Consider the following 15,453-nt stretch of genomic DNA (forward strand, 5'->3'; position numbering starts at 1 on the left):
TTCTCACTGACCCTCTTCTCCTCTCCCTCTGCCCCAGCCCTACTCAACCCCCATGCTGACCCCTCATCCTCCAGGCCCTGCTGCTTCCCACCTATCTCCCCAAGCTGTCATAGGAGGATCTGCTACCTTCCCTCACTTCTTCCTAGAATCTCTAGGAAGTTCTCAGCTTCTTGCCCTCACCCAAGCCCCCTTGGCTCTCTGTGACCCTCTGTCCCTCCCCATTCCTGAGCCCTGAGTCTTGGGCCTTCCACAGCCTTGTTCTGCTTTGTTTGGCCTTCTTCTGGATTCTCAGCTGCTCCCAGGCCGCCCTGCTCCCCGGCTTTTTTCCCTCACCCAGGCAACCTTGCCCTTGAACGTTCAAGTGCCTTGAGGCCCTTCTCTCACCTCTCTGCACACACCGCCCAGGCAATGACATCAGTTTCTGGCCTTCGGTTTCCACCACAGTTAATGACCTTCCTGGTTAAAACCGTCCAACCACACTTTCGAGTCCTGATGACTGTCGGGATGCTTGACCTCACCCCCCAGCTTCAGAACCACTTGCCCCGGTTCCTTGGCCATCCTGGAGACTCCTCTAATCCAACAGACTTTCCTGTTGAACTCACCATCCCACGTTCTCTCCACCTGAGCCTCCTCTTTGTCCCCTGGCAAGATCATCACCCAGTTCCATGGTCTCCCCATGCCTGCACCCTGACCCTCAACACTAATGCTTTCCTTTTCTATCTCCTTAGTACCCCTCTAATCCAACTCTTTCCTCTTTCTCTGCAGTCACCACCCACATCCCGGCCACCACTATCTTGCCTGGAGAGCTGTTCTTCTCCCCTTCCAACCCACACAACATGGCAGCCAGAAGTCTTTAAAAGACCGAAATCTGACCTTTCAGCAGGTCCCCACTGCCCTCAGAATGAAGCCCAGACTCTTGAATGTAGTGTTCCAGTCCCATATATCTGGCTCTGGCTGGTCTCTGTCTCTCCCCACTCCCCACTCCCTCCACGATCCTCCCCACCTCCGTCTCAAGGCTCCCTGAATGCATGTCCAAGGAGGGCTGGCCCAGGGGCTCCACACCTTTCCATCCTGACCCACTTGGGCAGTGACTCTGAGCTTGGCTCCGGAATCGCCACGGTCCCTGCCAGCCTTGGGAGGTCATCCAGGTGCCACCAGGGGACCCCAGGGAGATTCCATGCCTCTGTACGTGGTGCACCTTCCTTCCACCCTACCAGCTTGAGGCCCCAGGCAGGACTGAGGCTGCATCCTCTCCAACTATTAGATCCTCGTTTCTGAGTCCCTGAGCCCCACCTACTCAGCCTCCACAGCCGCTTCTCCATCAACAAGAGGTGCAGCCACCAAGAGGTCTGGGCCTCGGTACTAGGAGTAAAGGAGAAGCATGGTTGGAGGATTCTTAACCAGGGCTAGCTGGTTATCTTCCAAAGGAAGTAATACTGAAGCTGAGGCCTAAAGTAATATCAGGAGTTGATTTATTCAATCAACAAATAATTATTGAGCCTCTGACCTGTATCAGGTACTGGTATATAAGCCTGGGTTCATATAAGTGAAGGAAATAATCACAGATGCCTGTCCTATAGGACATTTATATTTTATAGCAAAAAAAATAACATAACTAAGGAGCTAACAAGGAGGAAGAGATGTGCTCTGGACAAGGGGAAGAGCATATGAAGAGGTGGGTTGGAGTAGGAGCATGGAAACCTCCAGGAACTCTGTTAAGTCCTAAGGCTGGCGGGGAGGTGGGGGACTGCTCTCCAGTGTCCTCGAGAAGCTTAAGATGAGCCCTACCCCCAACCCCAACTTGGGTTGCTTTCTGCACCCGTAGTCAGGCAGTCTTCATTCCTGCTTCCTTCCAGGCACTTTCCCCAGCATCTTGCAGAGGTAGACGGTCTGGCCCAATTTCAGGCTCCAGGGAGAGCCACGTGCCTCCTCTCTAGAAGGTTCCCATTGATTGCGAGGAACATGAGTGATCTGGATGTCAGATCCCCATGGGCCAACAAGCCTGAGGCAAGGTAGGTATGGGTCATGACCATCCTCAGAGTAACAGTCCCTCACCATCTGCCCAGCACTGCCTGGCAGCAGTTTCAGTTATCATCGCAAAACATGGAGAAACTGGGCTTCCCAGAGCTGCAGGGCCTTGACCACGCACTTTTGGTGACCAAACCAGAACAAGAACCCAAAAGTCCAGACTTTCAATACCCAGCCTTCTTCTAACCACCCCCTACCCCCTCCCAGCTATTTCGACCCTTGGAATGCTGTGCGGTTATGCTACCACAGTCATAGTAATAACAATCAGAATAGCAGCTTTGGAGTATGAGTTCTGTGCCGCACTATAAACTTTTATCTGTGGGGTCTCATTTGATGCTCCTGTGGTAGCTGTCTTCAGATGCGGTCCCCAGCCATCCCTTTCTGTAGGTGCCACTCTTCACCTCCGAGATGAAGCCCATTTCCCCTGGGTCTGGGCCATCCTGCAACTGCTTTGACCAATAGGATGTGGTAGAAGTGACATTGCAGGGATTCTGCACCCGGCCTTAGGAGGACTGGCAGCACATGGAGAGAACAGAGTCTCCTGGCCTTCAGCCCCAGCTGAGCTCTCAGCTAGTGGCCAACACCAAATGCCCCCCAGGAGAGCGAAGCCATTGTGGACCTACGGGAGTCGCAGCCAATAACATGAAGCAGAAGAACCATCCCTCCAAACTACATGATCGAGAAAAATAGTGTTGTTTGAAGCCACTAAGTTTTGGGCTAATGTTTGTATGGCAACAAACTAGTGTAGAAATCGGTACCTAGAAATAGCCACTACTGTAAGCAAACCTAAAACCTGTGACATCGTGAAACCATGCCCCCCAGAGTTCACGAGATTGAAACACACCAGAAATGTAAAGCCTGTTTTTCAGAGAACAGTTTCTCCCTAATCAGCTACTGTGTCTTTACAGACCTTACTGACAAGTCCACTAGCTGTCCTTACAGAAACCTGGTCAACAGATACGGTTCCAGCCCAGAAACAAAGCAGGGGGTGCCTTCCTTGCAGGAGACAAGGAGCCCACCCAGTATGAACCGGCTGGCAAGGCAAGCCCATAGACCCTCCTCCTTGTCCCAAGATAACTGCTTAACGCTTAATGGGGGGGGGGCAGAATTTTGCCTTCTTTGGATATTAAGTGTCCGCCCCAAAGTGAACATAGTATGTTTGTTACGAATATGTTTGCTTAGTGCACATGCGCCACCTGTTTTCCTGAATGCTCGTAAGTTTCCCGGCCCTTTTCATTAAGATATTTATAATATCAATTCCTGTGATTGTAAACAAACTTGTTCTCTCCCCTTGGAAAAGGGGGATTGGAGACTTACCATCCTGTCTCCTCATTTGGCTGCCTCTCGAATAAACCTTTTCCTTGCTACGTACTCGATGTCTCAAATGATCAGCTTGGCTGCACGTCAGGCAAACAACTTGGATTTGGTTACAACTGATTTGGGGACCAGGCATCAAGCAGAGTCTAAACGTCCTCAAGGAGGCCATTAGTGAAGGCAGGAAGGACAATGAGGAAGTTATTAGTAGATGCTGTAAGAGGTGACCTGTATTATGTAGTGGTGACAGGTTTGGCAGGACCATAGCCTGTGGCGACAAGGAAGACAAAAAGGACATCTAATGGATTTGTGGACCTGGCTGAGGTATCCAGTTAGAAGGATGAAAATGCCACTGGCTTCTCCTAGCCGCTTATGATAAAATACAAGAGCAGAGAAAGGGACTAAGGAAGGAAGTGTTTGGGTTTTTAGCACAATCCGGAAGAGATAGGGACTGTCTTTCCAGTCAGCAAAAGGTTCTCCAATTAATAAATGGCCTCAGAGCAAAGATCAAATGCAAAGCACTGCTAGTAAACCATGCCCTCAAGTAAAAGTCATATGAAGACCACGGCTGTTAGACCCTTTGCTGAGATCTAAGACTTAACTCAGAGTCTCTTAGACTCACTCAGCTGACCAAAGGTATTCTAAGAATCTTAAAGGCAACTTCATAGCTGTCTTTAAGCAGAGCTTCCAAGAATCTTCAGTGTTGTCCCAGAGCATAATGACTCACGGCCCAAGGGTGGGAGGAGCCTGTCCCAAAGATATTTATAGGGATAGCTTTTGTCTAACAAAGTCCATTATCATCTGATACACCAAAAACATTTTTAAAAGAATTATAGCAGTTCTCACTAAAAGGAATGGTTCAAAATGAAAATGGCCTCTGGGCCCCTGACCACCCACAAACAGGAAGCAGGCTAAGAAAACATGGGTTATTTATCACAAAAAAGAAATAACAACCTGGAAAACGGAACCAAGATCCCAAAGGATAGAGCCAAGAACAGAGGAGAACCACTTCTAGGGAGTAAAAGTGGGCCCCAAAGAAACACACCCCCTGCCTCGACCATGAGGAGAGATAGCTGTGCCTGCCTGACTGTACTTGGAATTGCTTTGACTCAGTGACTTCTAAATGCTCCCAATTTTTCCTCCCCCTGTGGGAGTGCCTGTTGTGGCTATCCTGTCCCTAACTTGTCATTGCATGACAGGTGTGTGGTGGACTTAAAAACACAGGTCTTCTGGGTGAGGTAAACCATAATGGGTTTACCCATGGGGGAGCTGCAGAAAAGGAACCAGGTCCCAAGACTTGTGCATACTTGGATCTGATCCAAACAGTGAGATCCTGAACTTCAAGCTGATATCATGAAGAGATGAAACTCTGAGGGGTTTTGGGAGGGGAGAGCTCATGTTCTTTGGCAGGGGACACATGAATTGTTGTGGCCAGCAAGGGCACCATTGGACCAACAATTCTTTCCTCTCTGTACATGAAGCCATCAAGAGAAGGAGCCCAATTCTCCTTCTCTGGAATCAGAGTTGGCCCTGTGACAGGTTTGGTCAGTAGAATATGGCAAAAGTGACCTTCTGAGGTCAGGCCTAAAGAGGACTGGCAGGTTCTGCCTCCTTCCTTCATTCTTCTTGGAATGTCCTGAAAAACCTGCCACCAGGTTGTTGAGGAAGTCCAAGCAGCCACGTGAGAGAGGCTCATATGGAGGATAACCAAGTCTCTGTATGCCACTTATCAATTTATTATCTCTGACCTCCAGCTTTATATCCCTCATCGCCTGCTCTGTGAAAATTTAGAGGGGCCCTTTAAATGTTTGTCTGCTAACGCAATACTAGGTTTTGTCAGTAGAGGGCGATGGAGAGGTATTGCAGGAGAAAGGGGCTTTCCCTCCTGGTTCCCCTGTCTTCTTGGCAGATTCCTGTAGCACCACGGTTTTCCAGAGCTCAGTTCTTGTATAGTGATCAGCACCATCCTGTGGCCAGCAGCCTCTGGTATCCTTCTTGGGTGGCTTTGAGGTGGTGACATGTATTCATGAGCATCTCTCCCTACCAGCATAGAAGGCAGAATTCCAGCAAAGTTCAAAAGGGTAGATTACCAGCAAGTCCTACCAGTATAGTACTGTTATGTACTATGAGTCTTCAACAAAATCTGGACCTCCACCACAGGGTGTCCCCTTCCATGGATGCGCTTTCTCAGGACTGAGGGTAGGGACTGTCCCTTCTATCTGCAGCTCCTGGACGCTTTAGATTTCTTGCTTTTCACTAGTCAATCTCTCGTCACTCTAATCCCTTGTTATAATTAATAATTCTTTATATGAAACTTTACCCGTTCACTTTATTATCTCCTGATTAGACCCTGACTGGTATGCCCTGAGCAGCAGCTCTAGCTGGTCTCCCATGTGAAACAAGACTGTTTTGGACCTCACAGTCACCCTAGTGCCCATACAACATCACAGAAAGTAGAGAAACTTCTTCCTAAGCCCACAGAATCATAACCAATGGAGAGAAACAGTTTTCCCTGCTATCCGGACATAGAGCATTCCTATGAAATATTTCATAAGCTGATATGCCATTAAGTGAAGAAGTGTTTACCATTAATTTATAAGGAAAAATTTTGTGAGCATCCCAGGCTCAAAAAATAACCCCTCTTAGGCTTTTCTGCTACCTTAGGACACATCTTCCTAAGAGCACAGAAAATAAATGGGACACACAGACGCTCCCAGAGGCCCTTCAAAGCTCTAGCAGCTCCATGTTGAGATGCTGAGTGTAGTTCCCAGGGAAGGCACTTGGAGGTGGCACTCTCACTGCTGGGCTGTGGGTGTCTCTGTAACAGCAGGCTGCCAAACAGATGCTGACTGCTCTATTGGCTTTTCACCTCTTTTAGTAAAAGGGAAAACCCTCTTTCGATTTCTTTCCATCAATGAAAACGAGTATTACAGTCTATGTCTTTTGTAAAAACCAAAGTGGTGTAACGCACACTTTCTGCTACTAAGGTAGCAGAAAAGCCTAAGAGGGGCTATTTTTTGAGCCTGGGATGCTCACAAAATTTTTCCTGTATTTTTTCACCTGCTTTTTTTCACCTGTATTTTTTTTTCACCTGTATTGTTTTAAACCTCTAAATTTTGGAGTACTTTGGTACAAGCAATAAATATCTGACTACAACCTAGTAGGCGCTGTTATTCCATTTACAGATGAAAAAGCTAAAGCCGAGTGAGGATTAGCTCCTTGCCCCATTACAGGGGAAGTGAATGGCTGACCCAGCATTCAAACATAGGTTTGCAGTAACAGCACCATTTTAAATACATAATCTCACTTAGGAAGCCAGAAGGGACCTTAGGTTTATTATCCAACCTCCTTCATCCCATACCTGAAGAAACTGAAGCTTGACCAAGGAAGGAGTTGGCCCTAAGTCACACATCTGAGAAATGGGAGAGTCCGGACTCTGAATTAGAAGCAGCGGACTCCTGACTCTAAGCCCAAGGCCCTCCCTCTCCCCAACATTGCTTGTCTCACACTCTTTCCTTCCATTCTCATCTTCACACCTTTCCTCATGCTTCTTCCCCTCCAGGTTTGACCCTGGGGGGCAAAAATCACCCTAGTCCAGCCTGCCATATTTGGTCTTTTCTAGAGACATCTTTGATTGTCACAATTTGGGGCATCTGGTGGGCAGGGTCCCGTGATGCAGTTAGTGTCCTGTGATGCACAGGACAGCCCCCAACAAAGAAGGCGCCAGCCCAAAATATCAATGCTGTTGAAACTAAGACACCTTGGTCTAGAGAAATCCATGACCACACAAGATCTCCTGCGTCCGTGGGTCCTCTTTTGCTTTCCCAAGGCTGAGGTTTCTCAAGGCCAGCAGGACAACACCTACCACAGTGCTCCTAACTGGGGTGGTGGAGGGGGAATGTTCCTGAGGAAATCTCTGGCAGGGACCCCCTATCACAGGATGGCCCCAGCATTTTCAAGACTCTGAGGCACCAAGCTTGATAAGCTACAATTAGTTTATTGGAAACACAGAGTGAAACAAAGGCAAAGAAACAGACTGGCAGTTGAGCCTTGGGCTTTGTCGAAGCCTCTGCAGGCAGCCCTGGAAGGAGGTGCTCTTCCCTTCCACCGCTCATGTCCCTTACAGAGTTTCAGGAAAGCCACCATCAGTGCCCCCCACCTACGTTCCACAGGTAGGAGGAGCGCACAAGCGCATTCCCAGGAAGTGCAGGACAGTGGGGATTCTGGGGCTCGCCCTGTCCCTGCAAGCTAGGGTGAAGGGGTCAGTCAGGACGCACGAATCCAGCGGGAAAAAAAACAGAAGGCAGAAGAAAGGATGAATCCTGAAGACAACAAAGCCACTACTGTGAAAGGCTACGGAGAGAGGCCGAGGGGCCGCCCCAACCTCCCCGGGGCTCAGGGCGCCTGGGGAACGGCATACGCGGGAGGGAGCAGGTAGGGAGGGTGCGCAGAGTGCTCACACCTAGCCACCGGCTGGGGGCGGGAGGGGGTGCCGGCAGCTGGCGGTCGTGGGGCGGTGACAGAGACAGCGAGGCGTTCGGGGTGCAGGAGGTCCTGGCTGGAGGATGACGCAGGTGCACGCTGGTGGCGGCGGCATTTCCCTAGCACTTTTTACAGCTCCCGCCGCAGGTGCTGGCCCCCGAGCACGGGGCGCAGCAGCTAGTGCCCACCACCATGTTTCCGCTGCAGGGGGCACTGCAGACTCTGCTGGTGACAGCAGGGGCAGCACCGGAGGCGCAGAGATCGCCACAGACGACGCCACCGCGGGAGCTGCTGACGCCTGAATGGGGGACAGAACACATCAGGCGCGGCCACAGCAGGCGGCTCTGGGGGTGGGGGGATGTCAGCCAAACCCGCCCTCCCCCAAGACAGGGGCCCGCCCCAGCTGGAGAAGGGGAAGGCTCCGACTACTTACACACATTCACTGCGCCAACGCCCTCACACAGCCTGTTAAGAAATGAAAAGAGAGAGAGGTCGGTGCCACCGGCCAGCCGCGGAGCCCACGGGAGCCAAGGTGAAGGGGAGGTCCGTGCCCTCCTCTGGGGCACTTGCTGAGGGGAAGGGGTGGAAACCGGCCCCTTCTGGAAGCCGGAGACACAAAGTCCCGTGTGCCCTGCCGCCCTCCTTGGCTCAGCAACCTCAGATTTGCCCTGCCTGGCTCAACCTCCCTGTTCTCCGGGGTATCTAGACTAGAGCCTCGGTGGGCATGGGATCGATGACCCATGTAGGGGCTTAGTGCCTGCCACAAGGCAAGTGCACTTCACACCTATGGGCTGCTGCTATTTCTGCTGGTCCTGATAGACTTGTAAACATACATTTCGGGGGCGCAGATTTGACTTCCTAAATCTGGCTTAATCAGGGTCACTAAAACCTGGGCTTCAGAAGGGGAAACGTTTCCATCTTGTCTTTTGCCCGGCGCAGAGTGGACACTGCCTAAAACAATGTTTGTCTCCACAAATAACTTAGAACCCATTTAGAACAGGCTCAGAGACTGTCTCCATGAGTTCCTTCATTTGAAGGAACTTTCTTCAGATGGAGAAACTGAGGCCCAGAGGGAGGAAATACCCAGTGACAGTGGCAGAGCTGTAATTTAGAGCCCTAACTCCACGCAGCAGCCCTCACACCCCTTCCCACACAACACATCTCCCAGGGACATGAGTCCCTTTGATAGCACTGAGGCGAAGGGTTGACAGCACCAGCTTCAGACACGAGGACAATCCACAGCCCAACGTGTACTCATCCCATGCCCGGGGTTCACAGGGAACCCTCACCAAAGCTCCTGAGTTCCCCCCAGGGGCCCTATGTGGCACAGGGGTGGGCCACTCAGTTTCCAGTGCTATCTCCTGGCATCTCTTGAACTTACAAACACAGTCTTGAAAAATTCCTCATTCTGGAAGTCTCCACTAATGAAACTCCCTAGGCTCAGTGAGCCACAGGGCCTCCGAACTCTCCAAAGCAATTACTTGAGGCTGTGGCAAGTCTCACCATGGGACCATTTTGATTCTATCAAATGGGATTCTCACCATGGGACCATTTTGATTCTCCGCACTCCCCTTGTGCTCCCTGTGGCTCCCTCGCCTCCTCACCCTGCACTCTCTTCTGCTTGAGAGGAGGGGCTTGGCTTTGCACAAGACAAGGGAGGCTCAAGGAGTGAGCATCTGACCAAGCCAGGGGCAACATTCTGGAGGGGTTGTCCTCATAGGAGACCATCAGCTGCCCTCCAGCAATGCATGGGACTGGGTCTTCCCCACCATGTCCAAAACTAGCAATTAGCAAAAAGGCTAGAACTGGGCACAGGTGCCTCAAGGGACACATCTCTGTTGTCTGTCTACTCTCAGTCCTACCTACTGCGATGGCAGACCACTTAACGGGACCCACTGTAGTTTGAATATATAAGAGTGAGTTGATAAAATTCCCTGTGGAGGCAGTCATTGTGGGATAAATACGAACTGCCAGGGCTGGGCCCAGGGCCAGCCTTGAGAAGAGAGCTAGAGTCTGGGTTATGTGCAACAGGGGCCAGGAAGGGGAAAGTACTTCCGGGGGAAGGTGGTTACAAGCCCAGGCTAGGGTTCTCAGAAACAATTCCTATGGCCCGACTCCTGGCTCTCAGGGGCAGGTTTGCAAAAGGTTCCAATCCCATCTTAGCACATAGGTGGGCATGACTAACTCAAAGAGGGCTAGAAACATACCGAAAGGACTTACTCATTACCTGTAAATGCAGGATGGGGAGATTTGGAAATGGGAGTCCAGTGATGCCAGCAGGCACATGGCACGCTGGGAACCCAGGCAAGGCTGGGAGAGAAAATAAGCTACAGTACCCACCTCTGCTCCTCGCCTTCCAGCAGCCGCCTGTAGGTGGCGATCTCGATGTCCAGGCCCAGCTTGGAGTTCATCACCTCCTGGTACTCCTTGACCAGGCAGGCCATGTCCTGCTTGGCCTTCTGCAGGGCGGCCTCCAGCTCTGCCAGCTTGCAGCGGGCATCGCTCAGAGCCGTCTCGCCTTGTTGCTCAGCCTGGGTCACTGCGGCCTCCAGCTTGGTGTTCTGGGGACCCAGAGGAGAACAAGGTGGGTTATGGCCCAGGTCTCTCTGCCCATATCCTGTTTCAACCCTCTTCCAGCTGGGAACACCCCAAGAGCAAACCTCTCCCTATAATCAGCTGAGTCTCCCCCAGGGACCACAACCAGGGACGCTAATCATGCTGATGGCCTGGAGCATGAATGGTGAGATCCACTGGGGACACACATGCCTCTGTGACCTGGGATGCCCCAAGTGACACTTACCTGGCACTTGGCATTCTCAACCTCAGCCGTCAGCCTCTGGATCATGCGGTTGAGCTCGTTGATCTCTTCCTTGGTGCGGCGCAGGGTCTCCCCGTGCCGGATCACCGTGGCCTTCATCTCCTCACACTGGGGAGGGGGGGGAACAGAGATGCTCCTGAGGCTCAGGATGCAGTCTCCCACCCACTCAGACACCACAGACCATTAGCAGGTTGTACAGTGCTCAGCCCTGCCCAGACTGTATAACATGAGAGCTGTCTGCTCTTCTGTTACCATCCAAGGGATCAGAATCCATGGACAAAAGAGGCCTTGTTATTATACACCTGGCTTCCCTCCTACTGCTGTGTCTAGGAGGCAGGTGCCTCCTCACCTTGCTGCGGTACCAGGACTCGGCCTCAGCCCGGCTGCGGCTGGCGATGTCGTCGTACTGAGCCTTGATCTCGGCCACAATGCAGTCCATGTTCAGGTCCCGGCTGTTGTCCATCTTAACGATGACCGAGGTGTCTGAGATGTGGGCGTTGAGAACGCGGATCTCCTGAAGACGGTCGGGGATGAGAAGATGGAAGGATCTTATTTACATCCCAGCCTCACTCACCAATCATCCCCGGTCTCCAGACCCTGCTCACATGACAGGCTCATGGACTACACTGGCCAGCCCAAATCCCTGGCCAACTCTTCATCTAGGCTAGAGCCCCACTTCCAGGCCAGCTGCTTCTTTCTGCCTGGACCAAAGCCCCTCACCTCCTCATACAGGCGCCGCAGGAAGTCGATCTCCTCGGTCAGGGCCTCTGCATTGGCCTCCAGGTCTGACTTGCGGAGGTAGGCGCAGTCCACATCCTGGAAAGATGGGGTGTCTTTGAGTGAAGAGGACCATGGTAGTCATCACTCCAAACTCCTTTCTTCTCCCCCATCCATGGAGGCCAGGGGAAAGGATTCCCAGTGTTCTTATTCCCATCTCATCTCCATACCCTTCTGGCCTACCCAGCATGGGCTTCACGACCTCTTGCCCTTCTGAGAATAAACCCCTTTGTGCTTGGAGATGGGCCACCAGCCTCTCCTCCTCTTGCGATCCCAGCTCTCTTTTTTACCCTCCCTATTCCAAGAAGCTCCTCAAATGGACTCCCTGGTTGGCCACCTCAACCCCTCCCAGGTCTTCCCACAGTCCTCCCACACTCCACCTGGCCACTGCTGGCTCTGGTCCATCCTCCCCCACACCTTGGGGCTGTACCCCTCCTTTTGGTCAGACTTCCCACAATGCTAGACAGGTCACTGTCCCTCAATAAAGAGACTGTGGCTATTCTGCCTCCCTGGGACCCCCAACAGAGACCACGACCTCTGAAGCAGAACAAGACATCCAGAGGTCAGCCCAGCCATCCCCATGCCCCAGGGCAGGGTGTTACTGGACATCCCAAGGTTATTGCCCTTCATCAGCGATCTGAATGAGTCTTTCATGATCTGATCTCTGAGATTTCCCATCCAAATGTTGTCAAGTCATGTACCCCACACTGAGGTTGAGACCCTCTGGGTCTCCCCAGGAAGAGTCTGTCATTCCAAGATCCCTGGTGGCTTTGCTTCCAGATCCCATGTTACTTACCTTCTTCAGGGCCACAAATTCATTCTCAGCGGTTGCTCTCAGAGAAACTTCCTCCTCATACCTGAGGCAGAAGAGGACAGAGAAGGAGGTCAGGGAAGGGCAGGTCTCCCCAGAGGCCATCACCACTTCATATCAGCAATATCAGGAACTTTCCAGCAGCTGGGACCCCTGCAGCTCTGCTGGATCCTTTCTTTCTGATTGGATCTGGCAGATGTCTGGGATTCTCTCCCCACATTGAACTGAGGGGTCTAGAGAGCCTATGTCTGGGACCTCATAGTCCATTCCCAAAGCTGCCATGAGGTCCCCCTCAGGACCCAAATAATGACTCAGCATGCAGGCCCAGGCTAGGATTGCACAGCAGCTCCACTGGGATACTGTGGCACCAGTATCCCTCCACTGGGTATCCATCCTAGCACAGGCTAGGGGCCTATACCACCTGTTACTCACCAGCACTCAGTACCCTAGGCAGTGGGACACCCAGAGCCCCAGGGCCCATCAGCCTCGAGGGACCAGATACTCAGGTCCTATAGGTGGGAACTGAAAGATCAGCAGAAAAAGGCCTGAAGCCTGCAGAAGCCCCTGTCCCCTGCCCACTGGGCCCAGGGGACAGGCTCTGAGAAGGGAAGACCAAAGTTGGAGAGATATGTGTGCTGGGGGAGTCCTGGGTTGGCATTCAGGCAGACCTCTGGGCACCAGTGGCACAGATGATAAGATCCTGCTGCACACTACCATCCCCTCCCCGGCCGGCATGGGCACTGACCCTTCTGGAAAATTCTTCTTAAGCCTATCCAATGGGCTCCAAGTCAAGTCCATTTCCTGTGCCCACATTGCTCCCAGCCACACTCACTTCTTCTTGTAGCCCTCCAGCACCTCCTGCACGTGGTTGAGCTCTGAGGCCAGCCTCCCGCTGTCGGCCTCCACGCACTCAGCCTCCCGCCTCAGAGTCTCGATGTAGCCCTCAAACAGGGGCTCCAGGTTGCTCTCGCAGCACTTGCGGTTCTGGTAGAACTGCCACTTGGTCTCCAGCAGCTTGTTCTGCTGCTCCAGGAAGCGCACCTGTGTTCAGGGTGGTAGGAGGGTGTCAGGTGGCTCCTGGTGTCCCAGGGCCAGTTTGGGGGTGGGCCCGACTGCTTTAGGGTAAAGTCCCAAGTCTGCAGCTGAGCAGAGATTTGGCAGAGAAGGGCAGTGGGAGACAAGGTGACTTCCGGCCTTTCTGATTGTCATGCATGTCTGCAGTGTCCAATGTAGGGATAGGAGCCAGGGTTGGGGAGGGTCAGTCCCTGCTCTCACGGAGACAGACAGATCCGGACCTGGTGAGTCTGGGTGGCATGTGGTTTGGAGCTAGCCAGAGGTGTCTGTTTTGCCTCTGAGCCCGTGTTCAGCCTGGGTCCTGAACATGGGTGGAGTACAGGAAGGGTGTGGCTCAGGACCCCCACCTAGAGGATGCCCCTGTGGTCCTCTTCCTAGTTCTTCTGTTCATTCTTGTGTCTGTGTGTGCAGACTGCCCTCTTGCTCTGGCCTGCCAGTTCCAAGCCTGTCTCTGTGGGGACCTGACTGCTTGAGTGGAGGTCGCCTGTACTAGCAACACTGTCAAATCAGGAACCTCTGCTACTGTTGTTTTTGGTCCACCTGGGCCCTGGGTGTGCTTCCCTCTCCTCCATCAGACTGGGAGCTCCTCTGAACCCTATGTCTCCTGTCCCTGACTCTCCTGAGTGCCTAGTCCAGGACCCAGAGGTTCAGGAAGGGTGTGATCAAGGGCACCCACCTTGTCGATGAAGGCAGCAAACCTGCTGTTGAGGCACTTGATCTGCTCCTTCTCCTCATGCTTCACACACTGAGCATTGGGGTCGATCTCCAGGTTGAGGGGCGTGAGGAGGCTCTCGTTGACAGACACGCTGGTGATGCAGGGTGGGCTGGGTCCACACACGCCTCCGGAGCGGTAGCCAAAGCTGCGGCCACAAGAGCCAGCGCGGAAGCCCCCACAGACGCTGTGGCTGCCAAAGCCCCCAGTGAGGCCGCGGTAGCAGGAGACTCCGCGGTAGGGGGCGGCCGTGATGCAGCAGCGGCCTGGCCGGGGCCCACAGGCCGACATGCAGCTGAAGGCGGGGCCAGCACAGTAAGATCCACAAGTCATGGTGTTTCTTGGGGCAAGGGAAGCTCTGAGGAGGGAGTCGTACTAATGGAAGGCACAGTGGCTGAAGTGTCTGTGTGTCGGACATCTTTGGGCCTTTTATATATACAGAGAGCCTAATGCGTCCATGGATTAGGGACAATTAGATGTCTTTATTGGCTTGGGTTGTTTAGCTGCCTTGGCTCCTCCCTTAATGTGCTTAATTGGGGGCCAGATGTGGCCAAATATTTATGGCCTTTTACCCTAAAATCCACAATGTTTATCTTCAAAAGCCCAGCTCACCTCCCCCACACGCTCCCCACAGGCTCTCCCGTACACATGTGGCAGAACTCAGGGATTCCAGGATGGGGGGAAGCAATGACTCATTAGAATGGAGGGAGGAGAAAGGCCGGGCTAGGGCTCCTGTACCCGCCCAATTTAAATGTTTCTGCTGCTGTCCATGGTGCTGATCAAACCGGCCTTGGGACCCTGGGAGACTATGAGATTAACAGAAGATGATTTGAAAAGGGGTGTGCCTGGTGGTTTCCCACACACCGTTAGCACATTTCTCCACCGCCAAAGCTCCAACACCCCCACACCTGCCCCAAACCCTCACCCACACCTATCAACATACTCTTTATGACTCTCCCTCTCTCTCTCTTTGTCTCACACACACACATACACACACACCATGAATTCACATACTGGCCCTCCCACCCACAATCTCACACACACGTATACTCACCTCATGTGCATTCTCATCTACCTTGATTTGCACACAGACCAGTCCCTAGGCGAACTTATTAGACAGTCCTGGACAGCCTATGCTGAGAAGAGGCATTCCCTTCCTAAGACTCTTCCATGGGGCCTAAGGGGGCACATAGTGGTTTCACTGGCTTCAGGAATGCCCAGCTTGGGTGCCTAGGTGGCTGAGTTGGTTGAGCTACTGCCTTCAGCTCATGATCCTGGAGTCCTGGGATTGTGTCCTGCTTCAGGCTCCCTGCTTAGTGGAGAGTCTGCTTTTCCCTCTGACCCTTTTCACTCTCAAGCTCTCTCTCACGCTCTTTCTCAAATAAATAAGTAAAATTAAAAAAAAAAAAAGGAATGCCCAACTATTTCCAACAAGGC

General features: G+C 52.5%; 1 protein-coding gene across 1 annotated transcript; it reads right to left on the reverse strand.

Moving 5' to 3' along the window:
• Positions 1-7,349: 7,349 nt before the first annotated feature.
• On the reverse strand, positions 7,350-14,384 carry LOC101673662 (keratin, type II cuticular Hb6). Its single transcript, XM_004774691.2, has 9 exons — positions 13,981-14,384; positions 13,063-13,271; positions 12,216-12,276; positions 11,363-11,458; positions 10,992-11,156; positions 10,625-10,750; positions 10,165-10,385; positions 8,258-8,289; positions 7,350-8,122 (listed from the first exon to the last, which is right to left on the reverse strand). The coding sequence occupies exons 1-9, from the start codon at positions 14,347-14,349 to the stop codon at positions 7,944-7,946; spliced, it is 1,458 nt and encodes a 485-aa protein (XP_004774748.1). The 5' UTR covers positions 14,350-14,384; the 3' UTR covers positions 7,350-7,943.
• Between the last annotated feature and the right edge of the window lie 1,069 nt (positions 14,385-15,453).

Source organism: Mustela putorius, unplaced genomic scaffold (genome assembly GCF_011764305.1).
Source record: "Mustela putorius furo isolate JIRA1106 unplaced genomic scaffold, ASM1176430v1.1 tig00537227_pilon_pilon_pilon, whole genome shotgun sequence".
NCBI lineage: Eukaryota > Metazoa > Chordata > Mammalia > Carnivora > Mustelidae > Mustela > Mustela putorius.